The 24,218-nt window shown below is 42.4% G+C and overlaps 4 protein-coding genes and 1 pseudogene across 4 annotated transcripts; 2 read left to right on the top strand and 3 right to left on the bottom strand.

Moving 5' to 3' along the window:
• Positions 1-320: 320 nt before the first annotated feature.
• Positions 321-1,638, bottom strand: cldnf (claudin f). Its single transcript, XM_024442823.2, has one exon. The coding sequence runs from the start codon at positions 1,636-1,638 to the stop codon at positions 871-873; it is 768 nt and encodes a 255-aa protein (XP_024298591.1). The 3' UTR covers positions 321-870.
• Positions 1,634-17,191, top strand: LOC112265965 (claudin-4). Its single transcript, XM_024443478.2, has 3 exons — positions 1,634-1,791; positions 6,778-6,811; positions 15,807-17,191. Exon 3 carries the CDS (start codon positions 16,125-16,127, stop codon positions 16,797-16,799), a length of 675 nt encoding a protein of 224 aa, XP_024299246.1. The 5' UTR covers positions 1,634-1,791; positions 6,778-6,811; positions 15,807-16,124; the 3' UTR covers positions 16,800-17,191.
• On the bottom strand, positions 4,700-5,884 carry LOC112265480 (claudin-4). Its single transcript, XM_024442825.2, has one exon. It carries the CDS (start codon positions 5,703-5,705, stop codon positions 5,070-5,072), a length of 636 nt encoding a protein of 211 aa, XP_024298593.1. The 5' UTR covers positions 5,706-5,884; the 3' UTR covers positions 4,700-5,069.
• On the bottom strand, positions 6,011-8,862 carry LOC112266126 (annotated as a pseudogene).
• Positions 17,192-19,102: 1,911 nt separating the features above from the next.
• On the top strand, positions 19,103-23,549 carry LOC112265476 (claudin-3). Its single transcript, XM_024442821.2, has 3 exons — positions 19,103-19,769; positions 20,980-20,996; positions 21,617-23,549. The coding sequence occupies exons 1-3, from the start codon at positions 19,308-19,310 to the stop codon at positions 22,275-22,277; spliced, it is 1,140 nt and encodes a 379-aa protein (XP_024298589.2). The 5' UTR covers positions 19,103-19,307; the 3' UTR covers positions 22,278-23,549.
• The last annotated feature ends 669 nt before the right edge of the window (positions 23,550-24,218 follow it).

Genomic DNA, 24,218 nt, shown 5'->3' with positions numbered 1-24,218 from the left:
CACATTTTTAAAAAATATATATATTTTTTATACCTGAAAGGGTTCTGAAATTCAAAATCAAATAGCTAAATGATCTATGGTATGACCATCTTAAACCAACTCCATATGTTAGCTTAGTACCCCCTCCCCCAACGACTTAGATGTTAGATTCATGATTTAAAGCAGAGTTGAATTCAAAATGCAACTTTTAAAACATTAATTGTAAGTTAGAAAATGCATAGGCTTTGATTATTGGTATGATTATTGCTCACAGTTCATGAACATTTGAAATCGCAGTTATTGTTTCCCAACTTTTCCACAAAGACACATAAGCCTACACATTGTTTTATATAATAACGTGTGTGTTTATATTTGGTAAATATAGGCACTACATATTTACAGAAAAATGGGTTGTTTTCTGTGTACAGATACATCACAAGTCATAGACCAGCCAGCTATTTACAAGACAACAGTATCGGTTGCACAATGGGAGAACACAGGTTGCTGCTAAAATTAAAATTTACGCTACATCCATTCTCATTATCAAACTATTTGTTGTAATGTTTGCATACTGGTATAGTAGTCAAGACATAAGGATTTACATTGTCAACATTTGAAAGAACAGATTCTTCCTCTTGTGTGAAAGTGCAAACACTCATAAACACAATGAATATCATTCACACAATCATTTTCATGTCTATAAATTGCATGTTATTCTCATCAATAACAATATCTACATATCAATGTGGACAAAAGTACATGATATAAGTACATTTTGGTGGTGTAATTAAACTCAGAGGCAAAGCTAACCAAAACAATAGCTTGAAAACATCAAGGTCCAGAATACCAGTCAATATTCAGGGAGACGTTCCCGCTTTCCATTTCACTTTGTTACAGATACTGTCCAGGCCGTCCAGGTACAGCGTATTCTATTGGTGCTGCATATGGCTTGCTTGGTGCATACGAACCTGTCCCTGAGTAGGGTCTGCTGGCTGGGGTGTAAACTCTCCCATAGGGCCCTGCCTGGACCATTGGTTGGCCTGGATAGGGGTACATGGGTGCTCCTTGAGGATAGCCTGGGTACCCATACATCTTCTGGGGCGGGCAGGAGGTGCAGAGGATGATCCCTCCGATGAGGAGCAGCGCTGTGGAGCCCCAGCCGATGTAGATGGAGGCTCCTATCTCCCTCCTCTGGGTCTCGATGGTCAGAGGGTTATTAAAGTCTGAGATGGTGAACGCTGCCGACCAGCAGACGGGGATGAGGACCAGAAGAGCACCAATGAGCAGCAGGATGCCACCAAGGATCGTCACTTTACTCTTGGAGGATTCAGACTTCAGGGTGCTGGTGCACTGGCCCCCAATGAAGGTGACAATCAGGCCGACAAAGATGAAGATGATGGAGATGATGACCAGGGCCCTCGCTGCCTGAAGGTCTGTCGCTAGCCTCATCACTGAGTCATTTATCTTGCACTGCATCTGTCCCGTGCTCTGCATCACGCAGTTCATCCACAGGCCGTCCCACACAATCTGTCCTGTTACGATGTTGGCACCGATGTAAGTGGTTACCCTCCACATGGGGATACCCGTGGTCACTGCCACCCCCACGAAGCCGATGAAGCTGAGCACCTGGCCAAACACCTCCTTTCCGATCCTTCCCATGACCAAAGGTTGTGTCCGGAGTGGGAGAAAGAGAAGTCTGGCTGCCTAGGTCTGGATCTCTGGAGCTATGTGAGAGGTCTGATTGACGATCAGAAACAACTGGAGCCCGCTGAGGAGGAAGAATGTGCAGGAGGAGTGGTTTCCTGCCACCAGGTGAGTTGTTCCGGACAGACCAGTTTCCTCAGGCTATCACACTGTAGATACTTTGTGACACACAGACAGAGCTGACGAAGTGGTGACAATACTTCACTCAATACTGTCATCTTCAGAAAGCTCTCTTTCATATGCGACAGGTTCAAAACAACCTGGACTTCATTGGGATTACACTTCTTCCAACTTGATACCATCTACACTGAAACTGGCACTTCCATGATGGCATTACCCATCTATCAAAATGCTAAATCCCTGACCTTCATTGTGACTTTGAAAATGTAAATAAATACACATATGCAGGCCTATTTATTTTATAAAAACTTGTTTTTTCCATCACTGTATGTATCCACATTTGGATTTTATATTTATATTTCAAAAGATGTAGGGTTAGGACATGTTATGAAAGTGACATTCCACTACCAGTTACTCAATGTGTCATTTGTTTCCACAAGTGACTCACTGTGGTCTGATCACTTAGCATTTCATCATCTGCAGGTTACAAGAAACTGTCAACAACTTGCAATTTAGGGAAAAGGGTAATGGTGACACTTCTAACCACATCAGAACTTATCTTCATCCCAAAAGCCCTCACTTAACCACAAGAGCCATTTAGATTATGCTTAAGATACATTGAACACATTGTGTTGGGGAAATGGTTCTAACATGGTGACCCCAAACCACTAGCCTCGTATGAGTCTACCAAACCACTAGCCTCGTATGAGAATACCAAACCACTAGCCTCGTATGAGTCTACCAAACCACTAGCCTCGTATGAGTCTACCAAACCACTAGCCTCGTATGAGGCTACCAAACCACTAGCCTCGTATGAGGCTACCAAACCACTAGCCTCGTATGAGTCTACCAAACCACTAGCCTCGTATGAGTCTACCAAACCACTAGCCTCGTATGAGTCTACCAAACCACTAGCCTCGTATGAGTCTACCAAACCACTAGCCTCGTATGAGGCTACCAAACCACTAGCCTCGTATGAGTCTACCAAACCACTAGCCTTGTATGAGTCTACCAAACCACTAGCCTCGTATGAGTCTACCAAACCACTAGCCTTGTATGAGTCTACCAAACCACTAGCCTCGTATGAGTCTACCAAACCACTAGCCTCGTATGAGGCTACCAAACCACTAGCCTCGTATGAGTCTACCAAACCACTAGCCTCGTATGAGTCTACCAAACCACTAGCCTCGTATGAGGCTACCAAACCACTAGCCTCGTATGAGGCTACCAAACCACTAGCCTCGTATTAGGCTACCAAACCACGACAGTATTTAAAAATATCTATATCGAGCTTTGACATACCCTAACAAGGAGGGGTAAAGGAGAGGGAGGGTGCATGTGTGAGATGGATGATATAATTAAGTGGACCCTGGAGGAGACTTAAAGAGTTATTGGTATTTGGTTTAATCTACTTCGTGGACAATCTTACCACACTGCCTCAAATGTCCAGACTATGGAGTAGCCCATCTTACACAAGCCCTTTATCTTACAACAGTCCAACCACTCCACACCCATCACTATTGCTTCAGCTGAAAATGTTACAGCAATGTGCAAGGGATCACTCATTTAAAAGGTGGAATGAAATACATTTGTCAATTTAAAAACTTGATTGGAAAATGTGTTTAAATTATTGTTAAAACAAGAGTTAAAACAAAAAGTTAGTTCAAAAGCCCCAAAGCAACATTGTTAGGCTAGTCAATGTTCAAAGCGAATATTGCCATGTGCTCACACATAGGCCGCTCTTGCCAAATAGGATTTGACATATCTTGCCACATTGTATTTGGAGGAGTGTCCCCGATCCTGGCTTAGTGGACACTGGCTACAGAGAATCCCACTACCCAGAAGCATGAGTCCCGTGGACCCCCAGACTATGAAAATCCTCCCGATGCTATGGAGACTGTGGACAGCGTGTCCTCGGTGCAGTTGGTGAATTTCCCCCCAACGATAGACAGCAGGATGGCTTTGAGAGCGACCAGATGACCATTAGGGCACGGGTCGCCTGTAGATCCTGAGGTAGTGCCAGCATGGAATTGTACACTGCATTTGCACAGACTTTACACTGCATTTGCCCCGTTCTCTGTACCATGCATGCATGTTCATCAACCACAGGCCTTTCCACATTATCTGTGCTGTGACAATGTTGTTGCCAATGAACGTGGTCACTTTCCACATGGGAAGCGCAAATTATAATGTCTCCAAACCATCCGATCACGCCGAGGCTAATGCCCAGAATTTGCAAACAAGCTGAATGCATGGTACAGTAGGCTACTTCTAGATGGTGTTAAAATGACAATCGTGGTTAAGTTTATAAAAGAAGAACGCTTATCTGCACCTATGGGGTCTAGATTAATCACACCTGATAACAATTGTCTGGTGCTGTGCGGATTGGCCTGTTGGTGTGATAGACAAATCAGTAGGTCTAACTGAAACGTAATGTAGTAGACCTAACAATGACAGTAGGGTACAGATGTTTTTGAGGCTGCATTTACAAAGACAGAGCAATTCTGATATTTTTTCCACTAATTGCTCTTTTGACAAATCTATTCAGATCTGTAAAAGATCTGATGTGATTTGTCAAAAGACCAATTAGTGGAAAATATATCAGAATTGGGCTGCCTGTATACAGACAAATTCTTATTTTCCTCATCTCTTATTGTTTTTCTATTTTATGATCAAGTCAACATGAATCTGATCGTTATCAAGCATCTGAATAGTTATTCTAAATAGGTCAAGGTTTACACACCAAACAGAGCAGAGCATAGGGGTGTTTGTACTGATACTGGACAAAATGTTTTACCGCAACAGAAAGACAATTCACCTCACTAATAACCCAGTGAAAGCACATTTGAGTGATTCATTGTTGAGCTTTCATAAATAAATGGATAATACAGACGTATTATATTTATATTGTACAGTTTATTTACAATAATGACACACTTGTTTTAATCACAGGAACAATGTTAAGACAGTGCCAAAATGGAGACATAACTTGATATACAGTATTCCTAACCTCATGGATTTAATCTGACATTAAAGGATATTAACAAGGTACTTCAGTAGTAGAGAACATCAGCTGTTTAAAAAAAACTAAAATACTTATATTATAATTATAACATAACTCGTAACATTATTTTAACTCAACAAACCCATTCAAGTTCTTTGTGATTTAAAACTCTCACAGTTTTTGTTATGAGAACTGTCTTTAGTGTCCTCATTTAAATTCAATTTGATTAAGTAGATCTTAACATGACACTGACATGAACATCTCAGACATATTGCATGGGTCCGGAGGAGGTGGATCTGACCTGAGAGAACTTGGCCGGATAGTGGCGGTCCTGCTTGGGGGGACAGTTCCAGCACAGCAGCCCCCCTCCCATCAGCAGCAGTGCTGCAGCACCCCAGCCTATATACAGAGACGCCCCCAGTTCCCTCCTCTGGGCCTCGATCAGCATGGGGTTGTAGAAATCCCTGATGATGGTGTTGGCTGACCAGGACACTGGGATGAGGCAGAGGATGCCTGAGATGATGTAGAGGACTCCAGCCACAATACAGGCTCTAGCCTTGGATCCCTCCTCTGCTATGCAGTTGGTGCATTTCCCCCCTGCAATCGACAGGCAGATGCCGAAGATACCTGTCAGGATGGAGATGATGATCATTGCTCTGGCGGCCTGGAGGTCCTGGGGTAGTGCCAGCATGGAGTCGTAGACCTTACACTGCATCTGGCCAGTGCTCTGCACAACACAGTTCATCCACATTCCCTCCCAGATGGTTTGGGCCGTGACGATGTTGGCTCCGATGAAGGCTGTGACCTTCCACATAGGCAGGGCACACACAATGATGACCATCAACCAGCCGATCAACGACATGATGATGCCCATGATCTGGATCCCCTGGGAAACCATCTTGACTGAATAGTTCCTCACACACACACTGTCCACTGATTGTTCCTGACCTCACACACGTCAACCTGAGTATCACACACTCCAACCTGAGTACAGACAGGTCCCGAGGAGTCGAGCTATTCCCCAAGAGTTCAGAGATGGTTCACACAAAAGGACCAGTATTTATAGAGTTGTGTTGTAGGAGGTGATGTTTGTAATGTGTTAAAAACAGAGATATGATGCAGGTATATGATACTACAAGTCCCTGCTCTGCTCCCATTTGCTGAGAAATGTTTATACACAAACAGACAGAAGCCCGGTGACCTCTAGCAGTGCTGACCTAAGAGAAAAGAGCAGCTTCAAGGTCATGTAGCCACATGACACGGAAACAAAACAGCTATTCCTTCTGACTCACTACTATGGGACTCATATCAAAGAATGACTTGGAAACTGACTATGGAGTTTTAAAAATAGGGATTTGAAAAAAGAGTTAGGTTATTAGGAAATGTGTTACTTGGAGGTGTTTAAACTATATATTTTTTTATGACTGACCACTAATATTTGATTGACACTTTATTCAGGACACAATGTTTTCACTAAGACTATCAAAATACAAGATGAAGTGGGGTGTAACAGAATGTGCGGTGTAACAGAATGTGGGGTGTAACAGAATGTGTGGTGTAACAGAATGTGGGGTGTAACCGAATGTGTGGTGTAACAGAATGTGGGGTGTAACAGAATGTGTGGTGTAACAGAATGTGGGGTGTAACAGAATGTGTGGTGTAACCGAATGTGTGGTGTAACAGAATGTGGGGTGTAACAGAATGTGTGGTGTAACAGAATGTGGGGTGTAACAGAATGTGGGGTGTAACAGAATGTGTGGTGTAACAGAATGTGTGGTGTAACAGAATGTGTGGTGTAACAGAATGTGTGGTGTAACAGAATGTGGGGTGTAACAGAATGTGTGGTGTAACAGAATGTGGGGTGTAACAGAATGTGGGGTGTAACAGAATGTGTGGTGTAACAGAATGTGGGGTGTAACAGAATGTGTGGTGTAACAGAATGATGATGTTTTATGTTTTTATTCCTGTAGGGGACACCATTGGACAATGAAGGATGCTCAAGAGGTGAGTGTCATCTTACTCGAAATCCAAGTGTAGACTAAAGTAGAAGTCACATTCCAGTGGCAAAGCTGTTTCTCAACCTCCAGTCTTCTCAAGCCATCAATCAGTTGTCCATTTTCTCTTATGTTAAATTTACCTAGGCTACTGTAGCAAACAAAACTTTAGGCCTACATTTCAGCTTGGCTAACCTGGTATATAAAGTATCTAAAAATGGAATTGGGATGTTATTTTAGGGTGAAACTGTCAACTAAACAGTAATCTAATATATCTAGTCTGTGATTTCTCAACAAAAATGTCTGTTTGACGGTTGGTGTGAGGTGTTGCTGAAGAGCTAAGAATAACCAGTGCCATGCTGAGGGATATTATGATATTATTATCAAAGGCCGTTGCTCATGTATGGTCAAAGAAAACATGAGACAGTGAATTTGAAGTTGAACAAAAAAATGTATTTACACTTTTATCACCATTGAAATGTCTATTTTCAGAATCACACATACATTCAAAATATACGTTTAGTCGAAATTATGAATTAAATATGCACTTTCAATGCAATGGTATGGGGCGGCAGGTAGCCTAGTGGTTAGAGCGTTGGACTAATAACCGAAAAGTGCAAGATCAAATCCCTGAGCTGACAAGGTAAAAATCTGTCGTTCTGCCACTGAACAAGGCAGTTAACCCACTGTTCCTAGATCGTCATTGAAAATAAGAATTTGTTCTTAACTAACTTGCCTAGTTAAATAAAGGTACACATGGTATGGGAAACCCATTCAGATCATTCTGAAATATTTTATACATATTTTATATGAATATACATCTGAAGGAGTATTAGCTGACATAACATGTCATTTCTGTGCCACTGTCTGGAAGTACTGTCTGTCTTTAGCTAAAGTCAAATACAATGGCATTTTGTCATTTAGCAGTTGAACCAAGCTACCAACCCTACCAACCCTCCCCTAACCCTCCCCTAACCCTACCAACCCTACCAACCCTCCCCTAACCCTACCTCCCTCCCCCAATCCTCCCACCCCACCCCACCTCCCTAACCCTACCAACCCTCCCCTAACCCTACCAACCCTCCCCTAACCCTACCAACCCTCCCCCAATCCTCCCACCCCACCCCACCCCACCCCACCCTCCCCTCTCCAACCCCCCCCCCCTAACCCTACCAACCCTACCCTAACTCTACCACCCCTCCCCCCCAATCCCCCTCCCCTCCCCTAACCCTACCAACCCTCCCCTAACCCTACCACCCATCCCCCAGAGGAAGCTGCCTCCCATGATCATGAGGGGCTCGGCCCCCCAGCCAATGTAGAGAGTCGCCCCCAGCTCCATCTTCTGAGACCTGGTCTGCAAGGGGTCCTTGATGATGGTGTTGGCCGACCAGCAAACAGGGATCAGGCACAGGACGACAGCGATGATGAAGACTAGACCCTTGCCAACGCCAATTCCGGATTTGGCCCTCTAATCCTCCATGCACTTGCCCCCGATCACGGCGAGCAGGATGCCCACCAGGTCCATCATGATAGAGATGATGATGGGAGCACGAGCGGCATGGAGGAGCTGGGGTGGATCCAGCATGGAGTCGTAGACTCCTTACACTGTATCTGACCTCTACTCTGGACCACACAGACCTTCCACATTCCCTCCAATAAGTTTTGTGTCATGATATTCTCGCTGATGAAGGCCTTCCATTGAGGCAGGACACAGACATTGATGACCCCGATCCAGCCAATGATGCCCAGTGCTGCGCCCAGCATCTGAAACACAGCAGATACCATATTTTCTTCTTCTTTAAGTCCTAGAGGAGTCGATGAAGGAAATCAGCCAAAAATGAGTATTTTCTTAGAAATCAGTTGCTTGGTATGTCTTGCTTGAAAGATATCCAAGTGCCAATGTTTAAGCCAATTTGGGAGCAGGTGCTTCTATACACCTGACTTGGGAGAGGCTTGGCACACTCACACGCTCAAACACAGCTTTGACATGACTTGCTGCTTCCTCCCCAGGGCATGTGCCGCCATGCTGGCTGTTTTTTGTCTTCTCTATTAAATGGTATAGGTGGGACAGCCTCATTGTGACTCACCAGTGTTCAAATAGTTTTAGCCAAGCTAAAGAGGAACCGTGTGTGCCAACACACTTAAAGTATAAAGTGTCAGGGTTTCAGTATTTTCTCCTCTCTTTTGCAAGTTTCATGCTTATCTTCACACTACATTATGTGGAATGGAACTAATAGAAAAACATCTGGTCATGTTAGAGAATATCTGTGAATAAGGATTTTTTAAAATCTTTTATATAAACCTCAAATATCAATGCTAGACAGGTAAAAGTATTATAATCTGACAATTAGACCATTCGATTGAGATACTTCCCAACCCCTTTCCTCTCATTTCTCAAATGAAAGGGATGTCTCTATATAGTTTTCGATGAGAGAATTTTAACAAAATGTTATTCTACTTCGGCTACCTACATTACCTGACATTCACTCGTCACCTTTGACCTCATGGCTGACCTTTGCAGCTCTGGGACTCCCAGCAGATCATGTTGACTTGAAACAATGTCAGAATACACACATGATTTTATAACTCTAATGGCAGAGTTTAACCAGGATATCCACTTATTTATTTAATTATTTCAAATACCAGTATATCATCCTACAGATCCCCTTGAATACATAGGCCTACTGTAACTTATTATTTTCCTGCTTGAGTTTACAGTCCCTTGCATAGAATATGTTACAAGACTGCAACAAGAGTTCATATGTAAGGTGCTCTTTGGTTTCCCAGGCTTGTGACATTGTCAAAATAATGTAGACATGTTGCCTTTCTATGAGATAATCCCTTACAAAAACAGTACAAATATTTAAACTAAAGTTACATTTCATCAGGGGTGTAGTGCTGCAGGAGCGCAAGGAAGCAACGCTCCCTCATCTTTTTCAATTTGAGAATACATGGAGCTGGTAAAAATATTATTTCTGAAGCTGAATCAATTATTGCAAGATCACATAATGATTCATTAGTATTTTACATAACAGAACCAAATATAATTGCATAGCATAGTAAGTAATCAATTATTGCAAGATCACATAATGATTCATTAGTATTTTACACAACAGAACCAAATATAATTGCATAGCATAGTAAGTAATCAATTATTGCAAGATCACATAATGATTCATTAGTATTTTACATAACAGAACCAAATATAATTGCATAGCATAGTAAGCCTATAACGTTACTGTTAGACCTACACCAAAAACACCTCATTTGTAACGAGATTTTAAGATGGTTAGCTGAAGCTGAATAGTTGCATTTATTTTTCTCATACGGCCAAAACTCAACAGAGCACACCATTTGCTATAATTTGCTCAAGAAAAGAGAATTTCAAGAAGATCTAAATGCATATTCTCATGAAACTGATCAAATGATTGGCATGCAGATGCAGTTTGGACATTTCAGCAGTAAAACGTGAAGAATTATCATTTAATATTGACAGTGATGGCCTATTTTGAAATCAGGTTTGCCTAACTTGATGTTTGAGGGTATTCAAAATATAAAATTTTCTTGAGACAATATGTGCGTCGACATAGGCAGACGTTGCATTTGGAGGATGCATTTTACGTATATTCTGTAATAATATTCAATAGGCTACATCTGTCAGTACAAACTTTGATTGAGAAATTACGACGTACTTAAACATTTTTTTTTGGGGGGGGGCACTTCCGTACAAAATTATTTGCACTACACCACGCCATTTCATTAAAACATTACAATTGGACATAAATGTGAAATCGGATAAAGACTACCGCATTGAGTGAGTGAATTATTGTCCTGTTACTCTGCTCTACTCAGAGAGAAAAAGTGAACTCCCCTCCAGCGATGTCTGTTAAAGTATCAATCAACCAACCAATCAATCAATCAAATCTTTCTTTATGTCACCTGAGCAGTTGATAGATGCACATCAGACAAGTCATTCAGTTCATCCACCATTTTGTAGAGGCAAGAGCAAAAAGGAATACTTGAAAGCTGACCTTGCAAGGAGATGTCAGTCCTTAGGGGTTGGAGGGCTATAGCCTGTTGTTCTTCCGTTCGCCTGGAGGACGTGTCTGCTTTGATGGACAAGGGGTCTGGCTGGTTAGTTCTGTGGATGGGTCTGGCTTCGACTAGCCACAAACACAACCGAAGGTGATCGCAGTTGTCAGACTGTAGAGAGAAAAGGAGGGGGGCGATACAGATTGTTTCCATATATGAAAGAGTCCACTGTTAGAGAGCTTAAATTACCTCTAGGAACAATGCCCCTATTTTACCCTGGCATGGAGAAACTCATGGAGATTGAGTTCCACACTCTGGTACTACGCATTGAGGAGGAGAGATTGTTTTGGAGCGTATCACCTTATAACTGAGATTATACTCAGATTCTGCCTCAGAGGGTCCACTGTTTTAGGATCAGGAGTCCTACACCAGATCACGTAGTAAACATGTAATCAAACACTCAAACACCCGCAGTGCTGCTACCCAGGAATGCCGTAAACAACATAGATACCTAGAAAGGAATGCCGTAAACAACATAGACACCTACAAAGGAATGCCGCAAACAACATAGATACCTAGAAAGGAATGCCGTAAACAACATAGATACCTAGAAAGGAATGCCGTAAACAACATAGATACCTAGAAAGGAATGCCGTAAACAACATAGATACCTAGAAAGGAATGCCGTAAACAACATAGACACCTAGAAAGGAATGCCGTAAACAACATAGACACCTAGAAAGGAATGCCGTAAACAACATAGATACCTAGAGAGGAATGCCGTAAACAACATAGACACCTAGAAAGGAATGCCGCAAACAACATAGACACCTAGAAAGGAATGCCGCAAACAACATAGACACCTAGAGAGGAATGCCGTAAACAACATAGACACCTAGAGAGGAATGCCGTAAACAACATAGACACCTACAAAGGAATGCCGCAAACAACATAGACACCTAGAGAGGAATGCCGTAAACAACATAGACACCTAGAGAGGAATGCCGTAAACAACATAGATACCTAGAAAGGAATGCCGTAAACAACATAGACACCTAGAAAGGAATGCCGCAAACAACATAGACACCTAGAGAGGAATGCCGTAAACAACATAGACACCTAGAGAGGAATGCCGTAAACAACATAGACACCTACAAAGCAGAACCTTCTTGCAACATAACTGTTTTTCTTATTTTGGTAACACTTTTCATTACTTCTTCTTGTCCAGTGTTCTCTTATACAGCTGTAGTAACACTGTAATTACTCTAGTAACGTGGTAACATGTTGTTAGATTGTTTCTAGTTTTTTGGTCAAACAGCATACATCTGGTTCTATGGTGTAATGTTGATCACGTTGTGGAACTCCTCATAAAGAGGCAGTTGAAACTGAATGATAGTATTTCCAGATACTGTTATTGTTGTTCTGGGTGTAAGAAATAAAAGGCTTGTTGAGATACATGCAGTTTCAATAAAAGGCACACACTACTCCCAGGATCACATGATGTTGATCACAAAGAGACAAAAACACCTGCCACTGTCTAAACCAGGGCTGTTCAATGTCGGCCCTGGAGGGCTGAAACACTTCTGGTTTTCATCCTCTCCTTCAATTAAGGGACTCATTCAGACCTGGGACACCAGGTGAGTGCAATTAACTAGCAGAAACAAAAAACAGAACTATTTAGGCCCTGCAGAACTGGAATTGAACAGCCCTGGTCTAAACTGTACCTTTAGTGCTTTTCACACCACAGAAAGTATAAACACAGCCTATGTGTAGTGCTAATTGAACTATAACTTCTGGGGTTGAATAGTCATAGCTTTTTTATATAATACTAGGTGGTATAACCCAACCACACATTTGATCATTCTTAGAAGTGTGAATTAGCTTATGTAGAGGTAGTGGTATTTTCAGACATTGTTATTGTTGCGGGTGTGAACTATTTATTTATTGAATTTTATTTAACTTTATTTAACTAGGCAAGTCAGTTAAGAACAAATTCTTATTTACAATGACGGCCTAACGAAAGGCTAGAAGGCATGTTGCACTCCTGTGATGCTATTACGGGAGAATTTGTATTTGGTTTTAGTATAATGGTTGATGAAAATAAGGATGTGTGGTTTTCTCCTACAAATACGGATATCCGTGTGTGTATCGGTGTGGGTGGTTGGGCAGGAGTCAGGGGGAGGTTGTTGTGTGTGATCTGTGATGTAATTATTCTGTGCCCAGGGATCATGATGAAGGGGACGGAGTCACAGTTTCAGTGGGTTATCCAAGCATGCGACAAAGATCTCACGTTAACTAGCAACCATTAGAAGCACAGGAAATTCAATGACTCATGTGGTTCTGGATTGACAGAGCATCACATGCATCATGACATGTAAACTAAATCAAAGGGGTCATCAGGTGTAATAAGAGATGTTATAATACTTTATTTCTTGTCATGAGAATCTTTATAATTCTCAGAAGATTTAGGTGACTATCCTCCAGACACAGTCGACTCACAAGTTCCTTTAAATCTACATGTTGATTGTATCACACTGTAATTTCATGTTTTCTAATGAAGGGATGAATTTAGAGGCAGGTATCACTTTTTTCAATTCTTTTTTCCGATCGTATTTTCTCAGGGGATAATGCTGAGTAATGTGCCATAGTGTGTTGTGGCATCAGAGACACCAAGAGTTACAGACAGGGAGAGAAAGCAATTCTGCCTCCAGGGATTTTCTGTTATTCATTTGCTGGAACCTAGCATTAACTCTGAATGTACTACAGTACAGGAATGTCAGAGGAAAACATTTCTCCAAAAGTTATCTCTCTGTCTACTTTTGGTTACTAAAAGTTTTTCATCTATATTGTGTTTAATTATTTCAGATACTAGAAGAAAAAGAGTCACCAAAAAAGGTTTAAAATTGAAGAATTTAGAGAAGGTAGAGAATCTATCAACAAGGTACTCTCTCTCTCTCTCTCTCTCTCTCTCTCTCTCTCCCTACACTCTTAGAAAAAAAGGTGCTATCTAGGACCTGAAATGTTTCTTCGGCTGTCCACATAGGAAAACCCTTTGAAGAACCCTTTTTGGTTATAGGTAAAACCCTTCTGGGATCCATGTAAAACCCTTTCCACAGAGGGTTCTACATGGAACCCAAAATAGTTCTACCTGTTACCAAAAAGGGTTGTACCTACCTCTACATGAGGTAGTGACAAGCTAGCCAGGCACCTGTAACCCTGGAAACTGGTCTAACCTGCTCCCGTTCCAACTGCAGGTGAACAACCGGGGAGTGTTTGTGCTTGTTCCCTTTCCAGAGAGAACTCTTACCAAATACCTGCTTCAAACCTGATGACTCTCTAAATTATACCAATAGTAAACATTTAATTTCCACAGATATGAATGTGTTTGTAAGAAAATATCTTGCATCCTAGAGTAGTCCTTCAGAGTCAGCAGTTACCCTTCTCCACCACATGGTGTCTCCTTGAGTTGCAGTCTGTTAGAATTCAATTTAGGATGATGAACCAAGCTACCAATCAGCTCCCCTGTTGTGATTCAAACCTTATCCTTATCCGGTATTCTGTCTGTGGGTAGCCTTCTCTAGGTGTTCCTGGACACGTGTGTTTGTATTGTGATATGAGTCTAGGATTATAGCCAGTCTCCCCAAAGTTATCATAGACTAGTACAACGCTGCTACCAACTGTTAGGCAAATTAGTCTTTTGCAGAAACTGAACTATGCATTTCTGATTCATTTTGAGTCACAAAGCTGCTCATACATATTTTGGTTGGGAATATTACAGTAACTACAGTAACGGGAGCCAACATATACAATATAATTATGTGGAACTTAATCGTAGCTTCTGTTTTCATGATGAGGCTTGTGTTATCGAAGATGCTTGTCCTCACACATCTCTGAAGTAACTTCATTTTATTTCTAGATGAAAAAAATGGACATCTTCTGTAAACAGAGATCATTTTTGTCTTTTTACTCCTCAGTTCCCCTTCGTATTAGGAAGTAACCACTAAGATTGTTGAATGTTTTAGTTGACACTTTTTAAGTATTTTTGTAGTTTGCATTTAACACCACATTTAATGAGCTTTATACAACTTGCTGTAGGCAAAACACAACCATTATACACACCCATAAACAACTCTGGCTGCAATATCCCTGTTCTGATCTGATAAGGACATTCTGCATCTCAAAAAGAAAGAAAGATATTTCATAAGGTATTTGGTCATTCAGGGACTTTCAGTGATGATTCAGTGATAATACATTTTTGGCCTTCCAACAACCTGTAGTGGAGATCAGCCAAGTGAGACGGCATGTGTTGTTAGGTGTTGTTTTAACTATCTGGTGGGAGGTATGAGACAGCAGCGACCCCTGTTTTGACCTATGACTCCAGTGATGACCCCTGTTAGTGAGACAAGTGCCTATAATGGACTATAAATCACATAGAGCTCGCCAGCCAACCCTAACAACTCTACCAGGACAGGACAGTTGTTTGTCTGATAGCCACCCTTCATCATTTTATTTACGTCCAGATAACATCCATTACAACTTGAGTGAATACGCTAACAAACAAGGTAAAACGTTGATAGGGCTAGGGTTTTTCCTGTTCAGTTCACATGTTTTTTTCATGGTATAAGACTTATAGAACTTAATTGAACAAAACAGGCAGAGTAAGACACATGTTCACATGCCAGGCCTGTTCTGAGCAGAGCGGTTTCTCCCAAGAGGTATAATGTATCTGTCTAACTGACTGAACAAAGCCTGTCATTGTGTGTCTTGACCTCATATGCAGAGACAGTGATTCAGTTACTGGAACTACCCGATTTAGCTGTGAAGCAAAAATATCAATTGTTACCCTAAAATATTTGGTGTTATTTGAATGTAAACTGACTCCACTTTACAATCTTCTTAGCATTATAAAGAATGGTAGAATATGTTTATCCCACTCTCCTTCTCTTTCCCCCTTTCTCCCTAACTGACTAAAGTCTTATCCAGGGCGTTCTGAGCCAAGGAGATCTGATATCATCTTTAGAGGGCTGTGCTCTGAGACACAGAGCGCCTTCTATCCAGACCAAACCTGAGAGACCCAGGGATAGGGAGTGACTACTGCAGCCCAACCCCAGCCCAGAGGACACAGGAACAGAGACAGGCAACAGCCCAGTGCCAGGGGACAAGGGGAGACTACAACAGCTCTGCACAAGGGACAGACCACAGCCCAAGATCACATCACCAAGAACAGAGAAAGACGACAGCCACAGACCAGGACCAGAGCACCCAGGGACAGGGAGAGACTAGTTCCAGAGATGGCCTCGGCCGGCCTGGAGATCCTGGGTATGATCCTTTGTGTGTCAGGCTGGCTAGGGGTCATGGTAGCCTGTGGCCTGCCAATGTGGAGAGTAGCCGCCTACATTGGCCAGAACATTGTCATATCTCAAGTGATCTGGGAGGGCCTGTGGATGAACTGTTCTGTCCAGAGCACGGGCCAGATGCACTGCAAGGTCCACGACTCCATGCTTGGACTCCCTGTGGACCTACAGGCGGCCCGAGCCCTGGTCATCGTCTCTATGGTGCTGTGCATCATGGGCATCGGCCTGTCTGTAGCCGGGGCCAAGTGCACCAACTGCAGCTCGGACACGGGCAGCAAGCCTCGCATGTTGCTGGGAGCCGGGGTGACCTTCATCATGGCGGGGCTGTTGCTGCTGACGGCTGTATCGTGGACGGCTAACACCATCGTCTTGGATTTCTACGACCCGATGCTGGAGGAAACGGGGAAGAGGGAGTTTGGGAACTCACTGTATTTTGGATGGACTGCCTCCTGTCTGCTTCTCCTAGGGGGAGCTCTACTCTGCTGCTCCTGCCCCCCGAAAGCACCCCAGGGTGGGAACGGGGCTGGGTCTGGGCACCACAAGGTGGTGAACTACTCTGCGGTCAAGTCTCCCATGTCTGTTAATGGATATATGAGGAGGGACTATGTGTGAGAGAGTGTATGTTCAATGGCTTTAGTATAGAGACAGCCCCTTGAGACTGATGGGACTGATGGGATAACTAGTGTTAGCGACCCCCCTTTCCTGATTGCACACTATAGGGGTAGTGCAGAACAAATGCAGCCATGTGGGATATTTGATTCAGATATAAAGTATAAATGATTGCCGATTAATGCTAGATGTTTTACATATATGATTTCTGTAAAGCTAGAGACATGCATTTATAGAGTCAAATAAATTAGAGAAATATCTTATTCATGTTTTACCTGTTCAAAAATGTGTACTAAATTCCAAATGAATGTTACTCAATGATGAAGATTTAGATCATGAAAATGTTAATGTTGTTTAAAATAATTAAAATAACTTTCCCATTTAACCCTGAGTAAGTTGCGTCTACTCAGAATCTTCTAGCACGACTGACAATGATAATACAAAAATGAAGATAAGTTCACTCTTTACCGGGAAAATTACAGCATTTTGCATTATTATCCAGCAGTATGATATCATAATGTGAGTACATCATGCACTGTGCCAGCTAATGTGTGTATACAATAGTATACATCATACTGACAAGCAACTCCTTTTTTGTTAAATTGGCTTATAGCAGGGACATTCCCTTCTGAAAGTAAGGTCTTATCGCAGATGATATAACCACAGGAATGCTATGAATGTGCAGAGGGGTAACCGTGCCTATGCTTAAGGATGAAACTGGCTTAATAAGGTCAGGCTACCAACAGAACACTGAGACAGGACATCCCATTGAAGACACAGGATCTGAAGAAATATACCAAAATATAGGGAAGGAATGCCTGCAGGTCCATATCACCTGAAATCTAGACAACTCAGCCCGTCTACCGAGCACAAATACGTTTTTTGATTTCAATGCTAATGTGAGCAGCAACAATGTCATTTTTGTTTCTGAAGGGTGCCTTCTGCTGCCTTCCATTGTGCCCCCTGTTCCATTTGGGAGAGTGAAACTGAGCCTGACAAAAAGCAGCCATTTTCATAGGGAGGTGAGGTAGGTACACCATACTGTGATCATAAGGTGAACTAGCTTCTTTCACAATGCTCCTATTGATGAAAAATAGGACAATGGCTTTATTTACATTAGAGTCTAAGAATAAGATAAGGGGAAAACACTTTTAAGACAGTCTTATAGCATAGACTTAAAGTACTGCCTAGGGATGTTTGAGCATCGTACAAACAAGCATAGCCTCCAATAGCTCTATTGTGTTACTCAGTCTGTTCACCTGTGGAGTGTAAGTACCCATCTATAACCATGCAGAGTCCAGTGTCTGTGTGTGGGACTTCCTGTGCTGCAGACAGTTGAGACAGTTCAAATAAAGGTGAAACCCTTTGGCAAGGACACTGTGTGATAACACTGACCCACTCATCACATCAACTCCCAAGCCACAATGACCACTATCCCACTCACTCACTGGGAGATGTTTGTCCACTGGACTGACAGCCAAATAGAAACTTGTCTAACTGTGATCTCTAAATCTGTTAGCCAAACAAAGACAAAAGATAACCAAGTCTCACATTTTGTCAGAAATCTCCAATGGCAGTCAGAAAGAAGATACAATTCACTATGACATTCAGGCTTGTCTGTTGTCTGAATCATGGCAGTGGAAAACAATGATCAAATGCAGCTTTGCAGTTATTCATTGTGCAACGTCATCTCCCAAAAGAATGTTATCAGGTACCAGAGAGAGCAGTCATTGGCTCCTGACCCAGGTCATGTCATTTTGAAAGAAAGTGATCCAAGAAAGAACCCTACTGCTGGGGTTGGAAACCAGATGAAAAGATATTCAGCAACGATGGAAGTTTGTTTAAAAATATATTTATTATTAAACCCAACGCAATTTAGCTTATGCCTTCATTAGGGTATTTGGGTTGGAAACTAGCCAATAGTGCTTGTACACAATAGGCCAACACAGATTCTCCTAGGCAGCTCTCTCTAAGGGTTAGCAGTAATACACTGAGGTAAACACTCCATAGAGAGCTAAATATGTATCTTGAACTGAACATAATTGTACAATGGTAGACATCTGTTGAACAAACACGTGAGTTTATGTTATTCCCAATTCCTCCACTTGTAATTATTACCTTGTCCATTCTTAACCTGTTCGTTATCCTTTAACTATTTCGCTTTGGCCATTTATTGACCTTCCCCTCAGCCCAAACAGTTGGGGATCAATCATGGCCCAACCTTTCAATCATTAATCTGTGCAGCCAAGCCGTTCTCATGCCAAAGCTTGTTCTGGGGGTCGTTGAGAAGAAAGAAAAGAAAAAACATTTGAAAACCTCCTTGGCCAATCGCCATGAGACTCTACCTTCTGTTGGTGGAGTGCTATAAAGATAACTGGGAGTATACAGGTGGTTAGAATTCCAGAGCAGAACCCAGACAGTGAAACCGTTCTGTGCGTGAAGTTGAGACAGTGAAGTGAAGAGAGTGAAGACACCTGTAGACTTGCTTACAGAGGAAGGTAAAACAAGAAAATGGCTGTGTTGGGACTAGAGATCCTGGGGATGATCCTGGCTGTCCTGGGTTGGATATTAAGCATCGTGTCCTGCGCCCTGCCCATGTGGAGGGTGTCCGCTTTCATTGGGGTCAACATCATCACGGCTCAGACCATCTGGGAGGGTATCTGGATGACCTGTGTGGTCCAAAGCACGGGCCAGATGCAGTGTAAGGTATATGACTCCATGCTGGCCCTCAGCTCTGACCTGCAGGCAGCCCGAGCCCTCACAGTCATCTCCATAGTTGTGGGAATCATGGGGGTGCTGGTGGCCGTGGTGGGGGCTAAGTGTACCAACTGTGTGAAGGACGAGACGGCCAAGGCCCGGGTGATGATCGCAGCGGGGGTAGCCTTCATCGTAGCATCGTTGACGCAGCTGATCCCGGTGTCCTGGTCAGCCAACAGCATCATCATGGAGTTCTATAGTCCCATCACTCCTGAGGCTCACAAGAGGGAGATTGGAGGGGCTCTCTACCTGGGCTGGGCTGCAGCCGCTTTTCTCCTCATTGGGGGGTGCATCCTGTGCTGTAGTTGCCCCCCACAACCTGAGAAGAGGTATGCAGGGCCGCCCTCGCGGATGGTGTACTCCCTGACCAGGTCTGTGGCCCCTAGCGGCTATGACAAAAGAGACTATGTTTGAACTGACCTGGATATCTGGCAGCAGCTGCTTTCTGCTTTCTGCTCAGCGGATGAAGGACATTTGATACCAACCTTGAATTCCAAAACAAATAAAATACTGCTTTTTACTGGATCATTTTTGATGGTGCTCTGTTGAAGGGGAACACAACAAACTGGACTTTATGTACTTTTATTTCGTAATGTATGCCTGTTTAAAATATACAAAGGTGTTGTAAATATTGTATTGTAATCTTACTATTTGAAAGGAGTTGAGTTGAAACCATCTGCATTGTTACATTTTATATTCTATAGACTGAATGAATAAGAGCTTATGTTGTGTGTATGTTGGATAACAATATGCCAAACACTGACCGTTTAACAGCTTTTGTTAAGTGTGAAAATATCAACTATTTTGATGTTCGATGTATGTCAATTTCACAATAAAAACTGTTTCATAAAACTTCATTTTTTCTTCAAATATTTTTTAATTCAATGACAGAAAAATATAACTTTATATGTTACTTTATACAGTACATTTCATTCACATTATTAAGTGATTTGCTACATGGGAAGTGCCACTAGGTCCTGTGCTACTCGCTATACAGTTTATAAGAAAAGTATGTTTGAATCTCTTAGCTTCAAAGAACTGCCTCTGTGTCATTCATTCTACCCAGATCAGGAAATAACAGGCATTTTCCTTCACTGATCCTTGGGTATCCATGGTAATGATGTGTTGAGTTGGATTCTCTTTCATAGCTGCTAGCTACCTGTCTGACTACCATATCTGTTGGGCTTAGATAACAAGGAGCTTGCTTTGTCAGCCCCCCACTTTCAGCCATTCCAAAATGGCCCCCAAAACAATGGGTCTGTTTCATAGCAAGATGGGGATCGGAGAGAGTTATCAACACCGGGTCATGAAAGTCTATTATCCCAGTTTCTGGGGCATAACTAGGGGAGACCCTCCCGGTTGTTAGGAATTCAAGGGCACTGGAGTCAGTGACAGACAGACATGACCGTTAGACCACGTCAAATAGAGTGAACAAGACAGCTTGTTGCCAATGAATTGAGATCAGGCATTCTTATTTTACAAGCTGCTTCAGCTAATGCTGTGAGAGAATGATTGCTCTGAGGAGACAAGATTAGGGCTAATCTATTAATGAGTAAAGGGAAATTCCCCCACTTTTCAACCTCATTTTTAATTTAGGTTTAAAATATATATCTATATATATATATATATATATATATAAAGTTAAAAAGTTCTAAAAAGAGTGATTTTCAAACACTATGAGATTCGTGGTGACGTGAAGAGCAAGATAATACCCTCCCTCTGGCTAGTAACTCCTTGCAGGTTTTGAAAACCACCATTTTTTTTTACAACTTTTAATCCTACCCTGTGATGTCACAGAGAAGCATTTTTTTTACCTTCCAGGGCTCCTCCCTTCAGCTGATCTGGGATATAAAGGATACTTGTCTTCCCGGCTGCACCAGAACATCACACATCACAAACTCACAGGTGCTAGGGGCTAAATTAAGTCAATTGGTGTTAGTGTCTCTGACTCTGGCTGGTCTCTTTCTTTCTCACAGATCCTCTGTCAGATCCTCTCAGGTATCTCAGGTGTGACGGAACACGGCGCACTGAAAGGAACACAGAAGGAGCTCCAGCAACAACAGAACTACCACCATGTCTGCAGGGTTGGAGTTAGTGGGGATCGCTCTATGCGTATTAGGATGGATCATTGCCATCGTGTCCTGCACCCTGCCCATGTGGCGAGTAACAGCCTTCATCGGCAACAACATCGTCACGGCTCAGATCATCTGGGAGGGCCTGTGGATGACCTGTGTTGTCCAGAGCACAGGCCAGATGCAGTGTAAGGTCTATGACTCCATGCTGGCTCTCTCCCAGGACCTCCAGGCCGCCAGGGCCCTCACGGTCATCTCCATCCTCCTGGCCATCCTGGCCGTGCTCATCGCCATCGCCGGGGCCAAGTGCACCAACTGTATCGAGGATGAGGCATCCAAAGCTAAAGTCATGATCATCTCTGGGGTGTTCTTCATCGTGTCGGGAGTCATGCAGCTGATACCAGTGTCCTGGTCAGCCAACACTATCATCCGGGACTTCTACAACCCGCTGCTGACTGATGCTCAGCGCAGGGAGTTAGGGGCAGCGCTCTACATTGGCTGGGGGGCTTCAGCCCTCATGATCCTCGGGGGAAGCCTCCTCTGCTGTTCCTGTCCCCCTCGGGAGAAGAGGTACAACCCCTCACGGATGGCATACTCTGTCTCACGCTCTACCCCAGGTGGGCCCGGGTTTGAGAGAAAAGACTATGTGTGATGGGACGATGGATGGGACAAGGACTATTTATGTAGCAACCAAAAACGTTATTCTACACGTGTTTCTAATGGGGCTTCATGAATCCCAAGGAGACTCCGCAATGAAGGGATGTGTTTGTTTTTGCTTTTTTCACCATTGTTTTGTTGGATTTGTCTACGTGTGTACAGTACTTGTCTCTGTAACATCTACTCTGAAGGAAAAGCATAGAAGTTCCAGAGCCGGATTGTGTAAGAAAGAAGGATCATATGCCTTCCATTTGGGTTTAGTGAGAACAAAGGAAATTAAAAATAAGATCAGTAGTCTCTACATTTCTTAATTTAATTACAAGGTTTTAAGGGTTGGATTATTAGTGAGCTATGCATATCCATTGAAAATATATCAAGCTCATTTAAAAACATTCACAAGCCTAATTGAATTAATGACATAACGTTTTTACTTTTATGATTATTCCTGTCTAAGATGTTAGTCATTGAGTCCATTCATATTTTAAATCACTAACATTTCATTATTTCCGTAGCTTCAGGCAACTACGCTACATCAAATGATATAGAATGTAGAATTTTCAATCATTATCTTCTCATTGACATTTCTCTACGTTATTGCCTCATATAAATGACGCATTGCTTGGGTTTCAGAAACTAAGGAAGGCTGTTAAAAATACTAAATTTGACTGATACCTTAATAAAAAGACAGAGGTGGAACAAAAAAAAATGTCACTGCAAGAATACAGTAGATTGAACAAAATCAGTATGTTCACAAATACTTTTTTAAGGAACTGTGTTTATTTTTTATGTAGGCTTTGAATTTTGTGTTGGAATATTTTTGCATTTTGTTTTGTAAAAGACTTTGTGAAAGAGATGCATTTGTTTGATGGTGATGTTCTATCATCAGTGTTAAGGGTGTGATTGTGTGATGTAATCATCTGTTTGGATGCCAGGAAGAGTAACGACTGCCTTGGCAGCAGCTAATGGGGATCCTAATAAGATACGAAATACTACTAACATACAGAGTACTGTAACTGTACTGAATGCTGTCACCTACACTCCAGATAGATGACAGATGAATTCAACACAGTGTGGATAGTGGTGCACAGAGGGAAGGGAGAACAGGTTGGGAGCAGACGAACTGAAGGCCTCAGTGTTTTGGGGCAATGAGGAGAAATGGGGGCATTGTGCACCTGTGTCCAGCCAGAACAGTGCTACAGTGTGTGTTAGTCCTGCAGTGTTAGCTGCACATCACCTGCTTTTTAATAAAGACAGTTATTTTATGAAGGTTTGCATCTCTATTGGTTTCATTCCGAAAGCAATAATCAATAATGTATATATTTTCCTCTTGTTTTATTTAGTTACCATCTGCACACAGAGGTTCATACACTACCAACAATATATTTGTTGTACTTCAGCAATTTTGTAATGTTTTTTTTAATCCAATGAGAAGTTGATGGACGCTGGGATAAGGATCAGTACACGTGCCAGTGTAAAGGTAGCCTCAAATGCAATCCAAGAGGCCATGTTACCGCCACCAATCAGTAACTTTACCACAACAGCAATAAACAATTACCAACAAGAGATCACCTCACAGGTGCAGGTGGCAAATGTTATGTCAGCAGAGTAGGAAAAGAAGACTGAAGGAAATTATAAAAAGGTAGAATTAGAATCAGTAGCAGCAGGCCTAGAGCATATATCATCTTCAATTAAGGACGTAGATGAATCCAAGAAATACACAGGAACCAAATGTCTAATTGTTTCTAAAAACCAATTTGAAGTCTGCTTCCTGCATGCTGGCTGTGACTTTAAGACGTCCAGTCTCATGTTTAAAACACATCCTGTAGCACCTTACAAATGCTGAAATATTAATTGAGCTCTCATAGTAAATATGGGAGAGAAAAGTCCCTGGAGACTGGAGTCTCACCTTACCAGCACCTTACCAGCACCTTACCAG

Source organism: Oncorhynchus tshawytscha, linkage group LG13, assembly GCF_018296145.1.
Source record: "Oncorhynchus tshawytscha isolate Ot180627B linkage group LG13, Otsh_v2.0, whole genome shotgun sequence".
Classification (NCBI taxonomy): domain Eukaryota; kingdom Metazoa; phylum Chordata; class Actinopteri; order Salmoniformes; family Salmonidae; genus Oncorhynchus; species Oncorhynchus tshawytscha.
Note: the sequence above shows the minus strand (reverse complement) of the source record. Positions and strands in the feature narration are given on the sequence as shown.

Excerpts from the sequence above, each read along its gene's own strand:
- LOC112265480 (XM_024442825.2), bottom strand. The coding sequence starts at position 5,705 with ATGGTTTCCCAGGGGATCCAGATCATGGGCATCATCATGTCGTTGATC.
- cldnf (XM_024442823.2), bottom strand. The coding sequence starts at position 1,638 with ATGGGAAGGATCGGAAAGGAGGTGTTTGGCCAGGTGCTCAGCTTCATC.
- LOC112265965 (XM_024443478.2), top strand. The coding sequence starts at position 16,125 with ATGGCCTCGGCCGGCCTGGAGATCCTGGGTATGATCCTTTGTGTGTCA.
- LOC112265476 (XM_024442821.2), top strand. The coding sequence starts at position 19,308 with ATGGCTGTGTTGGGACTAGAGATCCTGGGGATGATCCTGGCTGTCCTG.